We start from the raw sequence: 21,427 nt of genomic DNA on the forward strand, positions 1-21,427 counted from the left end.
AAAAATATGAATAAATACCTTAATTAAATTTATTAAATAATCTTTATATAAATAAATGATTTTTGATATCTAATTTATATACAACAGTGACACATATGTCATTTTGGGTAATTTTTAAGAAAGTTCTATTTAAAGTATTATTTAATAAAATGATTGACCCATAATTATTCTCTTATTCTTTTATATATGTATCATTCTCGATTGATCTTCCTCTCTCTCTCTCTCTCTCTCTCTATATATATATATATATATATATATATATACATGTATAAGGATGCTAAAAGAAAACAATAGATTGTAAAAATGTATTATATACATTATATTATAAATATTTTTTATAATAAATAATGTATTTTATACAAAGACGAACAATCGCGTGCGAATATGAGTTTTAGTAAGAAGTGTAATAAGGGATTTGAACTCCTGATCACTTTTAATCTCACCCTTACCCTATAAATTGTGCTTGATATGAGAATTGATCCGGTGCATCTCTGTACATCTCATTGCTGTTGATTTTCAATTGAGATTAATCTAAGAATGAAGATCTTTTTTTACCATTCTCTCCATAGCTTTCATTCTTATCGGAACCCAACCCTTTATATATGATCATGGATATAGTTTTTGCAAAATTAAACCCGCCTTATTACTCATAACCATTGAATTATGGGTTTCCTTGTTCTCTTTTTAGTGTTTTTTCTTGAACCATGATGATGTAACTGTAATTTCAGAAAACTAGAGATGGAAGCAACAATTTTCAACAAATCATATTGACGGAAAACATAATTTACAAGATATGGAATAAATAAAGTTGATGGATAAAAACCGTTAAAATAGAAAAACATAACGAGACCAAACCCGTAATTTACTCTTAGGGCTTGTTTGTTTATTTAAAAAAAGCTCTTAAGTCTGAATCGGTCAGACGTTTTTATTTTCAGACCGTTTGATTTTTTTTGAAAATAAGAGCTGAAAAGCTTTTATTGTCCTCTGAATTTTTAAGTGGCAGTCTAAACTCTTAATGGGCTCTTATTCACACACCATATCGATCTCTCGTTCTCTCGCTTGATTTCCAGCTACCAAATCATACCGATCTATCCACATCATACGATCTAGACACCATATCGATCTCTCGCTCGGTCTCAAGCTACCGATCTATCCAAAACGATCTCTACAAATCGATCTCTCCTATATATGAGTTATTTTCTGAGTATGATCAAACCAATGAGCAAAGGATGATGGCGACACAATTAATGCAATATGAATATTGGTTCTAGTCGTTATGAGACTTTTTTCGTGTTTATATTGATTCAGATTTCAGACTTCAGACGTAAAAACAAACAGTCTGACTGATTCAGATTTCAGACTTCAGCACCACCTCTTATAAATCAGAAGTGAAATCATACTTCAGACTTCAGCACCTCTTAAAAAACAAACACCACCTTACTATTATTTTTCAATGGGTATTCAACATTCCAGTTAAATATTCATATTAAATTATGTATCAAAAAAAAAAGCCACATCGATTTTGGTTCGCAAAGATAGGCATGGCAACGGGACGGGGATGGGGCAGTTTTTGAATCTCCGTCCCCGATTTTTAGTAATAGCCTCGGCCCCGACCCTGACAGATACGAGGATTAACATCCCGTCCCCGATCAAACCCCATAAAGATGTTAGTTTGAGTCTACCGGGGATCCCCGACCTTGAGACACTGAATCGGGACAAATCACCATTCTTTCGAAAAGATCTCTAAATGAATATCCTACATATTTTAAATATGTGCTTTTAGTATTTCGTTTTTAAACGCCATATTTTTGTAAATATAAAAAGAATCATCAAAATTAACACAAAATGCCAAAACAAACGCAATCAAGTGCCTTGGACTTTTGGGAGGTATCATATTAAACGTTTGATCACCATTATAAAATATAGAGACTTTATCGACGAAAAAATTTATCAGTAATCCATCGAAAATAGCTATCATCAGTAGACTGCCAGTGGATCTCATCATCAAAGAAAATGCGGCTAGTAATCGTCATTACCGAATGATTTTTAAAGACCGATGGAGAAATCTGTCAATGATGGTCAATCTACAGGAAATTACTGATAAAATAAAACAATGAAAAAAAATACTGTTTGGTCAAAGAATGTCAACAAAACCAATTTTGTTGACATTGTTATATTCGTTTAGCAGATTAAACGTTCAATCTTCACTTACTTATATAAAACAAAATATTTCTTGACAAAAAGACGTAAAAAAGACAATCTTGTTGACGTTGTTATATTCTTTTAGCAGATTAAAACGTTCAATCTTCAATTACGTATATAGAGTAAAATAACGAAAATATACAACTTGATCATAGAATGAAAACAAAAACAATTTTGTTGACGTTGTCATATTCGTTTAACAGATTAAAATTTTAACGTCCACCTTTTATTCATATAAAATAATTAAAAAAATACTATCTGATTGAAGAACGTCAACAAAAACAAATATGTTGACGTCGTTATATCTGTTTTTTTCCCATTAATTAAAATTATTTTAATACAACAATTGTCATGTTAAAAACAAAATCAAAGACAAATCAAGTTAAAAAAAAGGGCATGTGGTTGTGTAGTTGGCAAAATTTGGATTAAGTGATGTCGTTTGGTTAATTAAATATATTGCATGGTTTTGAAGTCACTTGTAAACTATGGAAGACAACAAAATATGGTAACATAAAATTCAATTGGGGACTTTTATTTTGTTAAAATATTAGGGGTGTTTTGGACATAAAAGTACAAGATTCCTTTTTAACATATGCAAAATATTATTAATAATTTGTAAATTGATATCGAAAAATCCGATAATTGTTTGTATTTGATCTGGAAATATGATATCTGGTTGGAAAAGAATAATAACTGTGTATTTTTGTTGGTGTGCAAATAAACAAGTTATGAGTATTGGCAAAAAATCGTGTCTTTGCTTTTTATAGAAGAGGTTTTAAGATGCAACTTTTAGGGGTTTCGGCTATGGACGTATTCGGTTTGTTGATTATGAATACAAGGAAAAGGGTTTTGTCGTTTTGGGTTTCTTGTTAAAAGAAGACACGGATGTCGGTTTAGAAATTACGTTAAAGAAGCAGACATGGATGGAATTTTATAAATTTTAGGTTTAGAAATTAAGCTAAAAATGTTACCGTTTCTCTTGGTAAGAGACATAAATAAAAAGACAACATATGGTGGTACGATGATTTCATTTCGTCGTTGTTTACACGTACATAAACATTTACCCGACACATATAAACGTATTTCAAATTTTTTAATTGTTTTAGAAGGGTAAATTGCATCAAAATGAAACTAAATTTGTACTTTTTTTTATGTTTTAGGAATCAACTTTCAATACTTCATTTTGGACCTAGTCCCAAACTTTACAAAACATTCAAAGATCTCTTTAACATCTCTAACGGAATCACTGTATCGCCTAAACAACAATACGGAAACAAATATAGATTGACGATGTACTTTATAACACCTCAACCATTAAATACAATCATCACAACATAGTAACCAAGAATATATGCTTCACTATGCAATGGTGATACCTCAAACAAGTAAATAACACAAGATTTAACATGGTTTCACTATCGAGACGACAATATTTGTAGATAATAGAGGAAAAATCAATATTTATCAACACAAATCAATGGATTTTTTTGGTTTTTTGTTTGATGTCTTTTGTATTTTCAATATCCTATTGCACACCTCAAAATTTAGCCGGTGCACCTTTCATAAACTAAAAAAAGAATTTACTTGCGAAAATCAGCTGAGCCAGTGCACAGGACCCCGCTCGGGTATTCGTAGGTCCGCCCCTGCCAAATGTTCAATGGCCCAACAATACCCAATTACTGATAGAGCTCAGCTTTCTAAGAGGTCAAGGTTTAAATATCACCAAAAATGAGGAGTGTGAGTGTTTGTCATATATAAACATTGTACACTTCAATAAAAACATTTGTTCCATTACTATACGACACCTATGTGATATTTTTGGTCACATAACCAAGTCGCATACATCAAGCTATGTGATTTCCCAAGTCACATGCGGGTTATTATTTCTATACCGTAACTTCTGTCCCTTGAATGAACAACTTGCCCAGAGACTCCTAATTTCTTGCAAGTAACGTATAAGAACAACCAAAGATGGATCCATAAAAAAATTCAAATCGTAACATTGTAGTACACAACGAAACAAAATGATGGCATGGTAAGGAGCATAAAAAAAATTACACTATACTAAAACAATTTTGTGGCGACACCAGACCTCACTGATGATCATGTAAATCCGCCTGTTCTCAAGTTTGTCACAATTTTAATATCCGCTTTGTGGCAGTAACATTTCATGGCTCTCCTATATTCACTTGCCTTCCTTTTATCCTACAACATACATAAAACATCAACGTATAAAAGATTGATTATACCTTAAACTCGCCTAAACTAAGTCCCATAAGAAAAACCTTTGAAGAATGAAGATCAAGATTGAGTTTCATACCAATAACTTTTTCAAAAACCTGAAAGATTGACATGCCTGAAGAAGGGAAGGGTAGAAAGGTAATTCCACATAAAGGGTCATCTCTTTTGTTGATAAAGATACATATTGATATTGTTAAAAAGTACTTCAACGCAATCCCAAGGATTAGAAGTTGTAAATAAGTCTATAGATGCAGTATCAGTATAGATAAAGCTGTCTCTATAGATTAATCTATCCGTATAGATTGGGAGAGTTTTTGTTTGGAAGGTTTTCATATATGGAAGGAGTGTATTTTTTAATTTGGAGGAGCAATTTAAAAAAAAAAACTTGGCTTTCTGCATAAAAGTCTCCTTAGAAGCTTACTGAACAAGTCAGTTTCTATATCATTAAGCCACTACCAAACAGTCATGTATAGCTGACCAAATAAGCTGAGTCTCATTAAGCTGGCAACAAACAGGCATTAAGCAACATATGGTCCAGCTTGAACCCCTTGGGTTGACAGCTTGAGCTTGCTGCTTTGACACATTTCTTCAGCAAGAACATTTTGTTATATTTCGTCTATTTTCAATTTAAGAAATCGAGGGGGAAGGGAAATCTTTTTTGTTCTGAAAAATGGTTGTAACTGCCTTTTTAATCAAGTCCTTAGATCATCTAATTTAACGGTTGATATCTATTATCAACTTCTCATTCTATTTGCCATTCTCATTTGAACATATATGCAACTTTCATCAAACATCTAAGAAAAGATAGTATTGCAACATCCATGAGATGATCAAGGTAATTATTTCCGAAGAAAAGAAAATGAATAACAATTTGCCAAAAGAAAACTATTGGTGAGTGTTTTGGACACCCTAACACGCTGGTTACATTTTGGTGCAATGTACCCTAACTAATACTACTACATATGCGAGTGTGGGCAAATGCTGGAATATATGCTCAACCTGAAGATATATGGGTACAAGTAAAAAACCATCCATGAATTTTGCGGTGCGATTTTACCCATGATTTTTCGATATGTATGCAATTAACAAGTATTTTTGCTATATCTACTCACCGTATGGTTCCACCATACAGAACACTTATCATAATTTGAAGAAAATACATAGAAACTGCAAAGAATCCCATGGGATAAAAGCCGATTTAATGTTTTAGCAATGTGACAAAGAAAGATGAAACCAAAAACCTGAAACAAATTAAGATTTACATAAACTTACGTAATCAAGGAACCGATGGAGTTGTTGGAGTTGAGGATGTCAATGGTGGCTCCTTACGGAACTCCTTGACCACAGCAGCTAGTGCCTCGGGGTTTAATCCGTGGTCACAGAGTGCAATGAGCACAGAAAGTGTGTGGCGATCCAACCCTAAGTCAAGAATGTTTGACATCTGAAAAACTAACTCCAGGGATTCCCGGGCAGTGCGTGCAGCTTCTGGATCCATGAACGAAGAACTTCAAAATATAACTGCAAAGTTCAAAACCAACTTGAAAAAAAATGAAAATCATAACAATTAGACATTAAAATCACCAAAAGAAAACCATGACAATAACCATCACTGCAAATTTCAAGTTTGATGCACCAAAATACTCTTAGCTGATTAAGGTTTCTGATCCTCTCTCCGTTCAAAAACTCGAATAACATGTTGAAATTTTGAATTTTGAAATCAAACCTAAACCATCCCAATGTGGATTTGATTGCAAATTCGAACATCAAGATCATTTTAGTAAATGCGTGTAATGTCGTTCGCAATCAATTTTCCTTAAAACGCCTAAAACACGTATCAATTTTGAAATTCAAATATCTCCTGTTCAATCGCAAAATGAAATTATGAGAGACAGTGTAATCATCTAATCTAAATGCAGAAATCATGAAAGGACCAAATTTGAGTTCCATCGCATTACGATACAAGAACTTGGCAATCGATTATAAACAAATACATAAACAACAATCGTGAAACGTAAGTAAATGATGGGAACACAAGAAAATCAACTGATCCCAAGAGTGAAGGAAGTGATTACCTGCTCGAAGCTTCAATTTGGGCGATTAGGGCTTCAAATGTCGGACGGCGTTAGGGAAGTGAGCGAGGGAGAAAGTGGACCCTGAAATTTCAATTTCCTAAATATTTCACAGCATGTTATCAATTTGATAAATAATACGATAAAATCGATGTATTTATAAAATTAAATATTCGTTACATTTGATTGGAAGAAAACTATAAAGAAAAAAAAAAGGAAAATTGTTCTAAAATGGAACCAACTTTCATCTTATTTCTATTTTGGAGAACCAATTTTTAAAATCAGTCATTTTGGAGTCTCTATCAAACTTTTTGTTTATTTAAGGATCTGATTGATCTGTTAAACAGGTAACAAATAATTTAAGGGCCTCTCATTCAAATTGTTAGATTCAGATATTCAACGTATCGTAGCTATGACCATCTAATTTGACATATTTTTTAATCCATTTTATTTCATTATCCGAGTTCATTTTTGTCAAATTTTTTCCTAATCCTTAAACTATATATATAAACTTGACATTGCAAATAATGATAATTGGTGATTGAAAACATGAGGAGACAACATCTGGATCGTTAAGAGTTGAATCTTGTTTGGCAAGAAAAAATTTGTCTCTTAATAGTTCTAAAACCTTCAGAATGATTTTGTATCTTGATCCTCCCTTAACCATTCAACCCGTAATTTCTTTGTAAACAATTACCAAACAATTATTTTTCATTTTGCATTATATCATGAGAGTCTTTAAATCATTCAACAACTGTCAAACAGTCCCTACATATTGGCCATAATTTTTTTATGTAGATATTGTACCGAAATTTTTAAACAACTTTCTTACGAAGATTGAAGGAGGGCCGAATGCACCTATTAGTCCTTTAGCTTTTGTCACCATGCACATCTACAATACCAACGTACTATCTATACGTATTCCATTTTCGAAGAGAAAATGTAAAATAAACACGTATTCGAGTGATGGCGAACCGTAAATGTGTACATCCGGTTGCATCATAAATGGGAACAAATCAAGAAACGACGAAGAAAAATTTCTCAGGTTAAGCATCATAGAAGGAACCCGTATCCCGTTTGCTTGATGCCACAAAGTGTTTTAATCATAATGAAACAAAGAGAAAGAACAAAAGCGGATGACCACTAGAAACGTCTCAAAAAAGATAGGAATACAGTGGACAAAAACTCTAAAACTCAAAACTCGATGTTTTTTTGAATATTGCAGTCCGATACCTCACAGTTTCTCTTCAGTACTCGACTCTACAGCAGCTCGTGTTGTCCGCTGTCTTGGATCTGCCATTAAAACACCACCATGCCCTCCTGCAATAAAGAAGGCATGTAAACAAAACCTTAAAAACATGGGTTAGAAAGCATTTTGACTTTTGAGGTCAAACATACACTTTCTAAATCCAATATTGACCAAGATTTACTTATTTATCTCAAATTTTTATTCCAACATTTTACATGTTTTATGTAATGAAGGTAAAATAGTCGTTGAAGTTGTGGACTAAGGTTGCAGGATACTTGTTGATTTTGAATTTGAAAACCATAACCTTTGACCTTATGGGGCAGGGTAGATTATAGAAAAAAAACTTACCATGAGGCATTGACCTTCGATCATTTGAGACAGCCCCAGGACTTGAACTCCCAGCAACATAGAATCTTCCACGTGGCAAACCAGAGTTACTGGCGGCCATGCCAGTGTTTTCACCAGTCACCGGAATATTTTCACCACTGGGTCTGGCTGGTTTGACGACCGAATTGGAGTAACTTGTTGACCATGATGCACCAGTAGATCCGGCCAGAGCCATTATCGCATCTGCCTGAAAGAAACCAAACAGGATGATCTATACAACTTTCAAAGGATCAAAAAGAGTGAACTTGTTCACAAATATCTTTTCTTGATGATCATTTCAACTGCATTCATTAGAACAAACTGAAAGGATCAAAGAGAAAAAACTGACTTTGTTCGGATGAACATCATCAAAGACATGAGCTTGACCGCCGTAAAATATAGTCATCTGGCGACTAGCAGACGTTGAACCTTGTCGGCTGCAAATGTAACCATAAAATGTTAGATCTAGGGGTATCGTGATGAATCAATTGAACAAGACTTGGATAGAATTTTGGAGCGTGTAAGGAACACTTTCCATTAGTAATATTTCGACTTCGCCAGGGGAATAATCGAAATTCACACTCTGGTTTTTAAGCAGAAAACGAGAATAAAACACAAAGATCTTGTTATATTCCAATGTTAAATGGAGACTGAAAACTCCTATGACGTCAACATCAATGAGAGCACTCACCGTTAATCAGAAGTGATTTCTCACTTTCTCTTGATCAGCAGAGATCAGTAGACCACTGCTGATCGGCAGAAAGTGAGCACTCACCGTCACCGCTGACTCACTGATCAATGCCGAAGGCACTCGTTGATCAGTGTTTACTAAAAATACTTCAGTGCCTCAAGAATAAGGCACACCGAAAGTATTGATCTCATTGTCGGCCTCTTCCACATACCGGTTAGCTTTAGGGGCCTTGTCCTTTAGACCCCTGCTGCACGGAGATCTTAGATTCAAGTTAGATTATACAAGTGCAGTCTGCACTTGCTAACCTGTATTATAGCTTAACCAAATACCCTTTCAATCACTTGTAAATTTCAATTACACCAAACGGGCAGATGACAGCAAAATCACCAACATAAAACGCATATATCTTATCACAATACTTGGTTCAAAATGATTGAATCGAGTGTTTATAATGTTTACCGAAGAGGAGAAGACGACCCTGGCTCAGGAACACTGATTACAGACTTCTGTTTGCCAATAGCTGGTTCAGCTACGCCACCATTGACGTTAATCGAGCTGCTCAAAATTCCTGACCCTTTGATTCCAGTTCTAGATCCTTGATCAGCAGCTGATTGGGAAATCACTGAACCCACATTGGCATCTTTAAATCGATTTGAAAGTGTTTGATATGCATTTGGTACAGCTTGACCAGCTCGTGGAGGGTACTGCAATAATGGCCCAACGTTAACCGGAATGGCTCGTTCCCATTTAGATGTTGGTCTAATTGGATGAGCAGCCATGAAAGCTTCAACTTCATGGGGTCGTTTTAGTTGTTCTTGCTGCCCTATATTCGAAAGGACCTTCATCAGATGTGAGTTTTCTGGAAAATCTGGTCTGATTTGGGGGACACCATCTCTGGATGAACCCATGAATACATAATCTGAGTTACTGCGTTTACTCCCTGCATATCGGTTACGGATTTCTGAGGGTGAAAAATCGTTTCTTTGGCCATAAAATGGCACTCCTTCAAGATGAGATCCAACCTGTCTGTCTACCATGGTTAAAATGAGAAAATTTATCAAATTATGATAAGAATGTGACAATATGATCACCATTAAAGCTTCAAGTATGAGCACTGACGTGTTCAACCACTCGTTTTAATCGATCATGAGGATATATATTCTATCAAATACTTGTGCAATGAGAATTCAAACCATGGGAATTTGCTGAAATTGCAATATTGGAAGAAAAAAATCTGAATAACCGCAGACATTTTATCAAACAGTGGACGGGCAGGTTTACTTACCAGAATCCAGATCAGAAGTAGTGGAAATGGGGGCACCACCGGCACGCGATGCAGAAGGAGAAGGGGAACCACCGTCGGCGGCGGCGCAGTGAAGCAATGGAGCACACTGACGGCCAAGGAAATCATGGAAAATTGTGGGCTTCACATCGTCATTGACATTGGTGGTGGTGTTTTGAGACATTGTGCTTGAAAACAGGACGGCAGCCATAATCTCATCGGAAACCACTTGTCATCATCGAGACCCGAAAAGGAAAGTGGAGGATGATGGGAGCACGATTATCAGAAAAGATGAAAGATAAAGGATTTTGAAGAGCAAAAGGTAGTTGCTTTGTACAAATTCTTGGGTTGTGTTGCTTCTGCTCCCCTCCCTGCTGCCCATCTCAGGGGGAGAGATGAGAGGTGGCGTGGATCTACTTCTTGGGTTTTAGTAACTTTTATTAATTATCACCGGAAAGCTTTGTTTGGTATGTGCGGTTGCTAAGATTGTTTAAAGGCGATAAATTAAACGAAGATATAAAGTTTTAAACATTTAACTATTTAGATAATCAATCGAAAATTATTTTTAGATTAAAAAAAATAAAGAATTCATGTAATTAATTACGTTAGTAAATAATACTGAATTGGATATCACATCAACATGATAACCAGATAATACTTCAAGTCAAAAAAATTTAAAATACAAAGACTAAAAGATTTTTTTTAAAATAATTGGGATATTTTTATCAAAAGATAACTTTTTATATTTGAAAAAAAAAACTTAAATAAATAAGATTTAAATATAGAAAATGGTTCCAAAAGAAATGGGAGAGAGAGAAGACGGAAGATGGAAGATTCTTTGTTTGATTATCGATTATGATGCAAATGTCTCAACATTCTGATTCTGTGTTTCCAACATCCCACTCTGACATCTTTGGAATTCTGTCCAACTTGTACCATCCTGCTTCAATACTTGTACTCTCTTTTCATTTTCATCATTCATCCTTTAATCTTGAGTAAACTCCATTTTTGGTCCCTCTGCTTTACCCAAATTTTTTGAAAACTATCTGTTTAATAAGTATTTTCGAAATAGACATGCATTGGGTATATTTTTATGTAAGAGGTTGTTCGTTTGTTGGTTAATGGGCTGCATAGGCTATATGACTTATTTGGTAAGGCTTATTATTTGCTTGCAGCTTAATGATTCAGCTGAGTGCTTATTTGGTCAACCATAATATATGTGTCATATGTATTCAGTCATGATTATTCACAAACACCCTTATCAGTTTACTTCATAAACACGCCTCACAAAAGAAAAGCCCTCCCACAAGAAAAATCTATCTCTTCTGGCGCCTCTTTTCCACGTCGCAGGTCATCCTCTCCTCCCTCATAGTTGATCTAGTAACTCACGTTGCCGATCTCTTCATTTGTTCAAGGGTGTCCGTGAAAACCTCCTCGCTCGTGAAGCCTCATAGTCGCCTATCTTTTCCAACCTTCCCTCACCTTCGTTTGTGAAAACCTCCTCCCATATTTGATTTGTATCTTTTTGTTTCGTGTTTTTTCGTTCTAGGCTTCTCTCCTCTTATGTTCCATGTGTTTTTGTTCCACTTGCTTCATACCATATTTCTTTCGATGCATACGTGTTTTTGATCAGGCATAAATTGTTCCATGTTTTTTTTAGAAATTATTGTTCTTGATATCAAATTGCAACTGTTTACAAAAACCTGCTTATTAAGGATTTGTTGTATACTGATTTGTTCCATGTTTTTTTAACAAAACTTCATACCATGTTTTTTAATGAAGATTTGTTCTTGATAAATAATATCTGCTTGCATCAACCTGCAACTATTCATGAACATGTTTTAATTGCACATTTGTCGTATATCGGTTTGTTCCATGTTTATCAAACGGTTACTTTAATCCTTAGGGGTAAAATAGTCATTTTTGTCTTTCAGATTGTTTATTCAGCACAACAACCAAACAACAATATGCAGATGAATTAATCTATATAAACAACTTTATCCATGTAAAACTTAATAACAAAACAGTCTAATAATCTTTAAGATTAAAATGTGACAATTTTAAATTAAATGGGCTGAATTTAATCACTTTTATCAAGGCCTAAGAGGAAATTAAACGACAGTGGGGAAACCAAGTTAGTTCAGCCCATAAGCCCAAGATATATAAGGTCTGGTTTACACTTCAAAATTCAAAATCTGGATCAATAGCGAAGTAGCAGTCACAGACGAAGCTCGAGTCTTCTTCGTCATTTGGGAGAAAATTGCAGGTAAATATCTCGGTTTTATTGCTTTGAAGATTGGTATATAGTACTCCGAACATCAAATAGAGTCGATTGGCTGTTGCGTTAGTTTGAACAGAGGGATAGAAATTCCCTTTTTGTATGTGAAATAGATCTCAATCAAGTATCATATAGATCATACCTTCAATGTAGGTGTATTAGGATCGGATATTTGGGAGGAATCGAACTAAAATCGAAGATCGTTGAACTCAAAACCTTGATAATTGCCACCAATGAACGGGCCTGCTTCTATGGCTTGGTCTATAAACTTTTTTGACTATCGTGTAATGGATGGTTGGATTAGCAAGTATCACGAACTAGTTAAACAGATAAATCAATCCCAAAAAGACTTGAAATTATGTGAGATCATGTTGTTTTCTTCACAAAAATGTTGTTACGAAGTTTCAAATGTTATTTTATGGTATCACGGATCTTACAAAATAAGATAGTCGTGAACCCAACCCTAAACTAATTCGTGCAATGAAACAGAAAATCAAAATAATATGAATTAATATTAAAAATGTTTGAACAATTAATATTAATTTTAAAAATGTTTGAACAATTAATTAATTCACGACCATACAAAAGTAAGTTTGAGTTGACTTTGCTTTTTCATTCTTGTTCTCCTCGTCTTTCATTGTCCTGTGTAATTCCCATCATCTTCAAACTTTTGATTTCAACAACCATGGCAGATGCAGCTCTTTCTGGCCTTGTGAGTGATGTGTTGAGGAGCCTCACATCGACCGCTATCCAGGAGTTTGGGCGACTTCGGAGACTCGAAGCTGATGTTTCGGCTCTCAACAACACTTACACTCAAATCCAAGCTGTTCTCAGCGATGCAGAGGTGAAACAGAGGAAGGAAAAGGGTGTAGAAACATGGCTCAGCAATCTCAGATCTGCATCTTTGGAGGTCGAAAACATTCTCGACAATGCCTTAACTGAAGGTATGCTGCAAAGGCTACACAACGAAAGAGGCATCAAATACAAGGTAAGAGCCTTCTTCTCCTACAATCATAACCCCCTTTTGGTCCGTGCTAAGGTTGCTTATAAAGTAAAAGCCATAAGAAGAAAATTGGACAAGATTGCAGCAGACAGGTCCCAGTTTAACTTGATTAGCGATGCCGTAAGCGTGGATGATGGTGAGACAAGAAACATGGAAACTAGTTCACTCGTACCTACATCCATTATATACGGAAGAGAGGCAGATATGGAGATGGTGGCTCAGAAAATATGTAGCAAAGATATAGTTAGACACGACACTGAAACGGTCCAGGTGTGCGCTATCTGGGGCATGGGGGGAGTGGGAAAGACTACTCTAGCTCAATTAGTCTACAACAATGAATGCGTGAGGGAACATTTTGAGTTACAGTCATGGGTGTATGTCTCCAGTGAGTTCAAAGTTAAGAAGTTAACAAGAGCTATCATAGAATCCATTGATAAATGCCAATGCCAACTTCCGCAGCTGGATGCGATGCAGGTATATCTCCAAAACAAGTTAAAAGGAAAGAGATTTTTTATTGTATTGGATGACGTCTGGAACGACGAGAGGACGAAGTGGGATGAGTTAAGTAAAGCACTCAGTAGTGGAGCGGAAGGTAGCATTGTTATGATCACAACACGAAATCAAACAACTAGCAGAATGATGGCTAAGGTTCCTGAGTTCCAACATAAAGTGGGATGTTTGTCTGAAGAGGACTCGTGGTCATTATTCAAGAAATTTGCATTTGCATCTGGAAAGGAGGGGGGAAACATAAGGGAGCTAGAGTCTATTGGAAAAGAGATAGTCGATAAATGCAAAGGACTGCCTTTAGCAGTGAAGACTTTGGGTGTTCTAATGTGGTCGAAAGGTAATGCGAGTGAGTGGCAAAGTGTGAATAAGAGTGATGTATGGGAGCTCCAAGAAAATGACATTTTGCCTGCTTTAAAGTTAAGCTACCATAACTTGCATCCACATTTAAAACGATGTTTTGCTTATTGTTGTTTGTTTCCTAAAGGCTATGAAATGGGAAAAGATTTATTGATAGAGTTGTGGATGGCAAATGGCTTTATTCCATCTAGAGGAGAAACAGACTTGTATGTGATTGGGGAAGAAATATTTAATTGTTTGGTTTCGAGGTCCTTCCTCCAGGATGTGCAAGAAGACGAAAACTCCAAGGATTTGGTATGTAAAATGCATGATTTGATGCATGAGCTAGCACGATATGTGATGAGATATGATTGCTCAATTATAAACCCAGGTAAGGAGTTGATAACCCCTGATGAGGTACTTCATCTTAGTTCATCCTCTTCGGATTTTTTCTTCTTGGACCAGGATTTGGTAAGGCTAAGATCATTACGATCAATATTCATCATTGTTGATGAATACAAAGGGAACATTAGCCAAATTTCAAACCATGTTTATCTAAGGGTGTTGTGTTTGGATGGAATCAAACAATCAACATTGCCAGAATCAATTTGTGAATTGAAACATTTGAGATACTTGAGTATATCACACTCAGGCGTACATTTTCTACCCAAATCAATTATCTATCTCCAAAATTTGCAAGTCTTACTTGTGCGAGGGTGTACGAAGTTGGAAAAGTTGCCTGAAGGTATGAGATACATGAAGAATCTTCGATGTCTCGATAACCAAGACTGCTATCGAATCCACTGTATGCCTGTTGGAATGAAAGAATTAAGGTGTCTTCGAAGACTTGCAAGATTTGTTGTTGGTAAAAAGAAAGGGGCCCAAATTAGGGAACTGGGAGATCTAAATCTTCTTGGATGGGGGTTGGAATTAGATGGGCTTAAGAATGTTGGAGGTTTGGAAGATGCCAAGAGTGCCAATCTGAAATGCAAAATAAATTTAGTATCTTTGGTATTATGTTGGTCCGGCAGCGATGGATTTAAAAGTGAAGGAGAAACGGCTAGACACGATGAAGAGGTTGTCGAGGGATTGGAACCAAATTCGAGTCTCAAGGAGCTGGAAATACGAAATTACATGGGAAAGATGATTTCACCGAGTTGGATGATGAATTTAAGGAATTTGGTGAAGATCAACTTTTCGTGCTGTGAAAGATGTGAAAGCATTCCATCACTCGGAAAATTACCCAGCCTTAGGGTTATACATGTAGCGTGGATGCTTGTTCTCAAGTGTTTCCATGATGATGAATTTTCTGGTTTACAAGAGTTACACATATATCACTGTTTAAAGCTGGTTTCTATGCCTTCTAACCTTCCAAATCTTGAGAGATTAGATATGCGATCCACTGGTTTAGTTTCTATTCCTAGTAACCTCCCAAAACTCGAGAGATTAGATATAGATCATGCACCAGATTTAGTGTCTTTGCGTAGTAACCTCCCAAAACTCGTGAGATTAGACATAAATGATGCACCAGATTTAGTTTCTTTGCCTAGTAACCTTCCTAAACTTGAGAGATTAAATATTCGTTCCACGGGTTTAGTTTCTTTGCCTAAAAACCTCCCGGAACTCTTGAAATTAGATATGCATTTCATGAGTTTAGTTTCTTTGCCTAGTAACTTTCCGAAACTCAGGGATTTATTTATGGAGAAGTGCTCAAAATTAGTTTCTTTGCCGGTTAACCTTCCAAAACTCAACGACTTGTTTCTGGAAAAGTGTGAGAAATTAGTTTCTTTGCCGAGTAACCTCCCGAAATTGACTGAGTTATGCATATATGATTGCCCCCGAGTACATTGTTTGCCGGATGGGCTCAAGGAACTAACTTCTCTCACGATTAGGAAATGTGAAAATCTACAGCGAAGGTGTGAGAAAGAGATTGGAGAAGATTGGCCTAAAATTTCTCACGTTCCCTGTGTAGATGTGTCACGGTAACATTCTCTCCTGGATTTCTTTTCTTTCTCGTTCCCCTTTTCCCGGCCACAACATCAAATTTTGTTTGAATTGGAGTCTGCATGATGCTAAGAACATTTCACTAAATTTTGTTACTTGTAGGGGCTGAGGAAGAGGAGTGAATGGTTGGCGTGATATCTTAACATATTGAGCGTACATATCACTCAACATACTTAAGGTAATCCATTGTTTATATAGATTGTATGTTATGGTTTAAATTTCCTTAATTTGTGTACAGATTCATCATAAATCTTCATCAGATACCATTCATCCGCTAGTGGTTTAAAAGATTGTTGCATATAGTAAGTGCAATCTCAATTCTTGCATCTATTTCTTTAAGTTGTGTACATATATTCCACGTACGCATGTTTATTTGTCGTTATAGTTGTTTCATGAAGCTTTCGAGTTAAAAGAATCCGTGTTTAACTAATCATATGCTTTAGAACATTGATAGAGTCCACATTCTGTTCAAGTTGCTGTATATAGTTATGTAGCATTCTCTATACCTCTTTTTATGGGCATGCAAAAACATAATAAGTATTAACTTTATGAAAGAACATGTTATGCATATGAAAATGATGGAAGAATCAATCAAAAAAGACCCGTTAAATCACGTAATTTCTGGTCTATGACATTATAAAAAGAACGATTATCCACCGTCGGTCAATACTCAATAATGTGGTTTGTTTTGGATTACTTCCTGCTTATTTACGAAAGCTAGAGAACAATTGTGGTTTGCAGTATCTAGCAATTTGGACAGCAAGAAAACACCAACTGTCAATAAAAAATATGAAGTCAATTATAAAAATTAAAAAGTAATAGTTATTTATGTTATACCACTTCTTTCTCCCTTTTTTTAGTTTTTGTTTCAATCAACTTTGGTTTGTGTAAGTTTTCCCATACACGGATATGTGAGTACATGATGGTATGCTTTGGAGCATTGATGGGATTGATATTCTATTTTAAGTATTTTAATCTTTTATATAGAGAGAGGGGGGAGTGATCAAATACAAATTGCTTCTTTTGTACAAATTAACATTAATCAATATCTATTTAATTTCCTTTAATTTTAATTCATAAGGGTATGATTGTCCTTTAACTTTATAATAGATATTTTTAGCAATATTATAATTGTGCCTAAATCAGAAAGGTTATATAAATTAGAGGTATTTTAGAAAATGATCAATCAATTTATTTTTTAATAGATACTTACTAACTTATATTTTTCTTAGAAATTTATTATTTCATTTTCATAATAACAAAAGAAATCGGTATTTGTTTTTTCAATTTACAAATCTTACCAGATTTATTAATATCATAGTTGTGATATTTTCCGGATTTTGAGTATTTTATTTTGTTTCATTTGTAAAATTCATGAATAAATTGATTCTTTACAAATTTCATTTTAGTTAGGAACTATGAAACTAATTTCATTTTAGTTGAGAACCATGAAACTAATTTCATTAATGAAATCATTTTATTCAGTTTTCAAAATGTTTCATTGATTGAATCATATTTAGTTTCATTAATAAAACCAATTTCATTTTGGTTAAGAACCTTAAAACCAATTTCATTAATGAAATCATGTTATTCAGTTTTCAAAATAAGATTCATTCATTAAACAAATTTCACTAATGAAATAATATTATTCAGTTTTCAAAATGTTTCATTTATTATTGTTGATTAATAATAATTTCTAGGAAAAGGGATTTAATCCCGGAAAAGGAGATTTCAATCATCTCAAACGTTTAAAACTTGTTCCCGTTTTGCCCTTTATTGAAAAAATAATAATAATTTTTTTTTGTTTTATTTTTTTACTTTACTAAAATAAATTGTTTTAATCATGCTCTTTGATCATGAAAATGGATGAATGTGATTGGTTTGTATGAAATGGATAGTTTGCAAAGTAAATCTCTTTTATATATATATATATATATATATATATATATATATATATGGGTCCATTCAAGGGAGAACTGGTTAGTTTGTAGTAACCGTGAGATCTAATCTCAACCACAAATCAATAGATAAATTAGGAAATTTATAATTTTGGTAATTTTTAATTAAAATTTTAATGCAAGGACATTTTAGGTATTTTCTCTCCTCTCTCCGTCCCCGTCTTCCGGTGATACCACAGTGTGATACTCAAGCACATATAAGATGCATTGTGATACCACTGTGTTACATATCTGATCGACCGCACAAACGACCATAGTGTGATACCAATCACATATATGATGCATTGTGATACCACTGTGGTATCACCGGAGGACGGTGGCCGGAGAACGATGGTCGGAGAGAGAAAAGAGGAGATAGGAGAGAAAATACCTAAATGCCCTTGCATTAAAATTTTAATTAAAGATTACCAAAATTATAAATTTCCTAATTTATCTATTGATTTGTGGTTGAGATTGGACCTCACGGTTACCACAAACTAATTAGTTCTCATTTGATTAAGCCCATATATATATATATATATATATATATATATATATGGGATAATCAAATTGTTTAGTTTGTGCTAACTGTGAGATTCAACATAAACCAATCATTCAGGATAATTATTATGACTTCTTAAAATAAATAGAGCAAATTAGTAAATTGTGTTGAGTATTCAATTTACTTTAATTAGTTTAATATTCTAATTTTGAAATAATATGTGTGTGTGTGTGTGTGTATATATATATATTAGAATGGACGAGATTACCACTCGTGACCCTCTTTCCCCATTGTCGGTCAAAACGTGCTTCCTCTTGGGTGCGACACTTTACACTGATCTTTTTCCCCAACATCGTGTGATGCCTCCTTCTCCGCCCATCACTGACCAACGACCACTGTTGTTTCTTATTTTCTATCCATCTCCAACCACCGGGCATCATCTCCTCAACTCTCACCTTCACTGGTCCGAGTCCCTCCTGTTGAACAACCCAAATCGGTTTTGGTTTTTCATGTCCCAAGAGATCTGGTCTGCACACCCAGATCAGTTTCGGTTTATAGTTTTTGTTCAGATCAGGGACGTAAGCCAGATTTTTTCGGAGATGTAACCCAGATATCGTCAGAGATGTAACACAAAAAAGATGCAAGGTTTTTGGATGTAATCTAGATCTCTTTGGAGATGTACCGTTGAGTGTAATACAGTGGTATCACAGTTGTATTCATCAACCAGATCTGGTATTATAGCGTGTATCACAGTGTATTTTTGTCGTTATACAAAGTGTATCACAATATATTTTTGTTGTATTACGAGGTGTAACACAATATATCAGGTAATGTTGCTTACTAAGTGTATCACACTGTGTTTTTTTTTTTTTTGTTATTTTATGAAGCGTATCACACTGTGTTTTTTTTGTTATTTTGTGAAGCGTATCACAGTGTGGATCATATGTTTGACGGAATAAGATTCGCCTGAATAAAGTTTGACGAAAAGAGGAGAGAGAGAGAGAGAGAAGATATATAAGATTTTAAAAATACCTTAATTAAAATTTTAAGTCAAATTACCAAAATTATTAGTTTTCTAATTTAACCATTGATTTGTGTTTGAGATTGGATCTTACAATTATATATATATATATATATATATAATATACACATATGGTTTGATTCCAGTGAGAATAAGAGTTAATATGAGAAGCGTAAGAAGTAATTCCCATCCTTGGATGCACATTAGGAGGAGATATACCAAGATGAGATGTACCGAGATGTATCATATCAATCACCGTATTAAACGCGATTTTTTTTTAAGTATATAATATTTATATACGACAAATGCAACAATAAACTCACACACCCTCCTCACCTATGGTGAGGTTTGAACCCCTGATCTCCTAGAAGGCCAAGGGCTACGATACCTTATTAAACGCGATTCATAGGTGAGTTTAAGATTAAAGATGATCAAAAGTCCAGATCCATTATTACGCTTCTCAGCTTAATTCTCCTTCTTACACGATTCTTCGCCTATATACACACACACATATATACATAGACACACACACACACACACACATAGGTTCAAACGAGAATGCTACATATTAAAAGAATAGAAAAATGGGCAAATCACATCTGATTTTACACTAATATCACATACAATATCACATGTGATTCAGGCGACCTTACCCCACGACTTGAAGACGCAGCCACAAGTTGCCCGAACACTTTTTTTGACCATTAATGTAAAAAACAAGTGATTTTATACACGATTTGCCCGTTTTCGTGTTCTTTTATACATGTACTGTTCTCGTTTGATCTGCCTACACACACACACACACACACACATATATATATATATATACATATATAGGGGCATGTTCAAATGAAAACCATTCAATTCTAAGAAACCGTGTAAACCAATTTCGACCAATAATAAAATTCCTTTTTTTTTAATTAAATTTAATCAATAAGGGTATTTCGGTCATTTTCCATATTTTTTTGATAAATAAGGAAGTTATTAATGCATATTAATTAAGGAAATTTAAAAAAAGAAATTATGAAAATGGTAACGTTTCAAAATTTTATTATATTATAATATTAAAATCTTGATTTTAATTATTTGGTATTCAATGAATCTGGAAAGCTTGTATGAAGATTCTAGCCTCTTTAGGAATGAAATCGTGGTTTGAGGTTGGAGGGAAAAAAAAAACCATGTTCATGAAACTGTATTAATATGAAAAAGTTTCATTGTAAAATGATTTATTTGCTTCTTCTACGCATATTGTATATATTAATGAAATAGTTTCATAATRGTGAAACATGTTTATGCTCTAATTGATTCATGCTTCATGAAACATTTTTATGGTGATCCATGTTGCATTGTAATTAAAGTTGATCCGTTTAGTTGGTAGGATGAAAATGAAACGGGTGCATAATGGATTTTGTTCTTTATGAAATATATGTATGATGAAACGGGTGCATATTATATTTTATTCTTTATGAAATTAATGTTCATGTAAATGTTTTCAATGTGAAAAGGTTTCATTATAAAATAGTTAATGAAATATGTTTCATTAGGATGATACAGATTGTTAATGATTGTTTACCATTCTACCCTTATTGATGAAATAAACTAAATTTTTAATTTTTAATTTTTTTAATTTCCATAAATAAAGCATACAAATCTTGATCATTGATTAAGAAAATGGATGGTTGAGATTGGTTTACACAGTTTACACAAATGGAGAGAGTTTTCATTTGAACGCTCCTCTA

The 21,427-nt window shown here is 34.3% G+C and overlaps 3 protein-coding genes across 4 annotated transcripts; 1 reads left to right on the top strand and 2 right to left on the bottom strand.

The window, feature by feature from the left end:
• Window positions 1-4,158: 4,158 nt before the first annotated feature.
• LOC112519700 (mitotic-spindle organizing protein 1B-like) lies at window positions 4,159-6,616 on the bottom strand. Of its 2 annotated transcripts, none has more exons than XM_025127935.1 (3): window positions 6,516-6,616; window positions 5,716-5,961; window positions 4,159-4,407 (listed from the first exon to the last, which is right to left on the bottom strand). In XM_025127935.1, the coding sequence occupies exon 2, from the start codon at window positions 5,936-5,938 to the stop codon at window positions 5,720-5,722; it is 219 nt and encodes a 72-aa protein (XP_024983703.1). In that variant the 5' UTR covers window positions 5,939-5,961; window positions 6,516-6,616; the 3' UTR covers window positions 4,159-4,407; window positions 5,716-5,719. The 2 variants fall into 2 exon arrangements, with proteins under 2 accessions (XP_024983703.1, XP_024983704.1); XM_025127936.1 differs by having other exon boundaries at window positions 5,716-5,980.
• A 925-nt stretch (window positions 6,617-7,541) lies between these two features.
• Window positions 7,542-10,322, bottom strand: LOC112520392 (protein TIFY 8-like). The gene is made up of 5 exons (XM_025128772.1): window positions 10,104-10,322; window positions 9,278-9,848; window positions 8,477-8,564; window positions 8,110-8,335; window positions 7,542-7,832 (listed from the first exon to the last, which is right to left on the bottom strand). Exons 1-5 carry the CDS (start codon window positions 10,309-10,311, stop codon window positions 7,747-7,749), a joined length of 1,179 nt encoding a protein of 392 aa, XP_024984540.1. The 5' UTR covers window positions 10,312-10,322; the 3' UTR covers window positions 7,542-7,746.
• A 2,741-nt stretch (window positions 10,323-13,063) lies between these two features.
• Window positions 13,064-16,582, top strand: LOC112520196 (putative disease resistance protein RGA3). Its single transcript, XM_025128496.1, has 2 exons — window positions 13,064-16,206; window positions 16,331-16,582. Exons 1-2 carry the CDS (start codon window positions 13,064-13,066, stop codon window positions 16,335-16,337), a joined length of 3,150 nt encoding a protein of 1,049 aa, XP_024984264.1. The 3' UTR covers window positions 16,338-16,582.
• Window positions 16,583-21,427: the final 4,845 nt, after the last annotated feature.

This window comes from Cynara cardunculus, assembly GCF_001531365.2.
Source record: "Cynara cardunculus var. scolymus isolate 2C chromosome LG 10, CcrdV1, whole genome shotgun sequence".
Taxonomy (NCBI): Eukaryota; Viridiplantae; Streptophyta; class Magnoliopsida; order Asterales; family Asteraceae; genus Cynara; species Cynara cardunculus.

Coding starts and splice junctions, on each gene's coding strand:
- LOC112519700 (XM_025127935.1), bottom strand. CDS start 5,938: ATGGATCCAGAAGCTGCACGCACTGCCCGGGAATCCCTGGAGTTAGTT.
- LOC112520392 (XM_025128772.1), bottom strand. CDS start 10,311: ATGGCTGCCGTCCTGTTTTCAAGCACAATGTCTCAAAACACCACCACC. Junction 9,849..10,103: donor TACTTCTGATCTGGATTCTG/GTAAGTAAACCT, acceptor TAACCATGGTAG/ACAGACAGGTTGGATCTCAT. Junction 8,336..8,476: donor ATGATGTTCATCCGAACAAA/GTCAGTTTTTTC, acceptor GGTTTCTTTCAG/GCAGATGCGATAATGGCTCT.
- LOC112520196 (XM_025128496.1), top strand. CDS start 13,064: ATGGCAGATGCAGCTCTTTCTGGCCTTGTGAGTGATGTGTTGAGGAGC.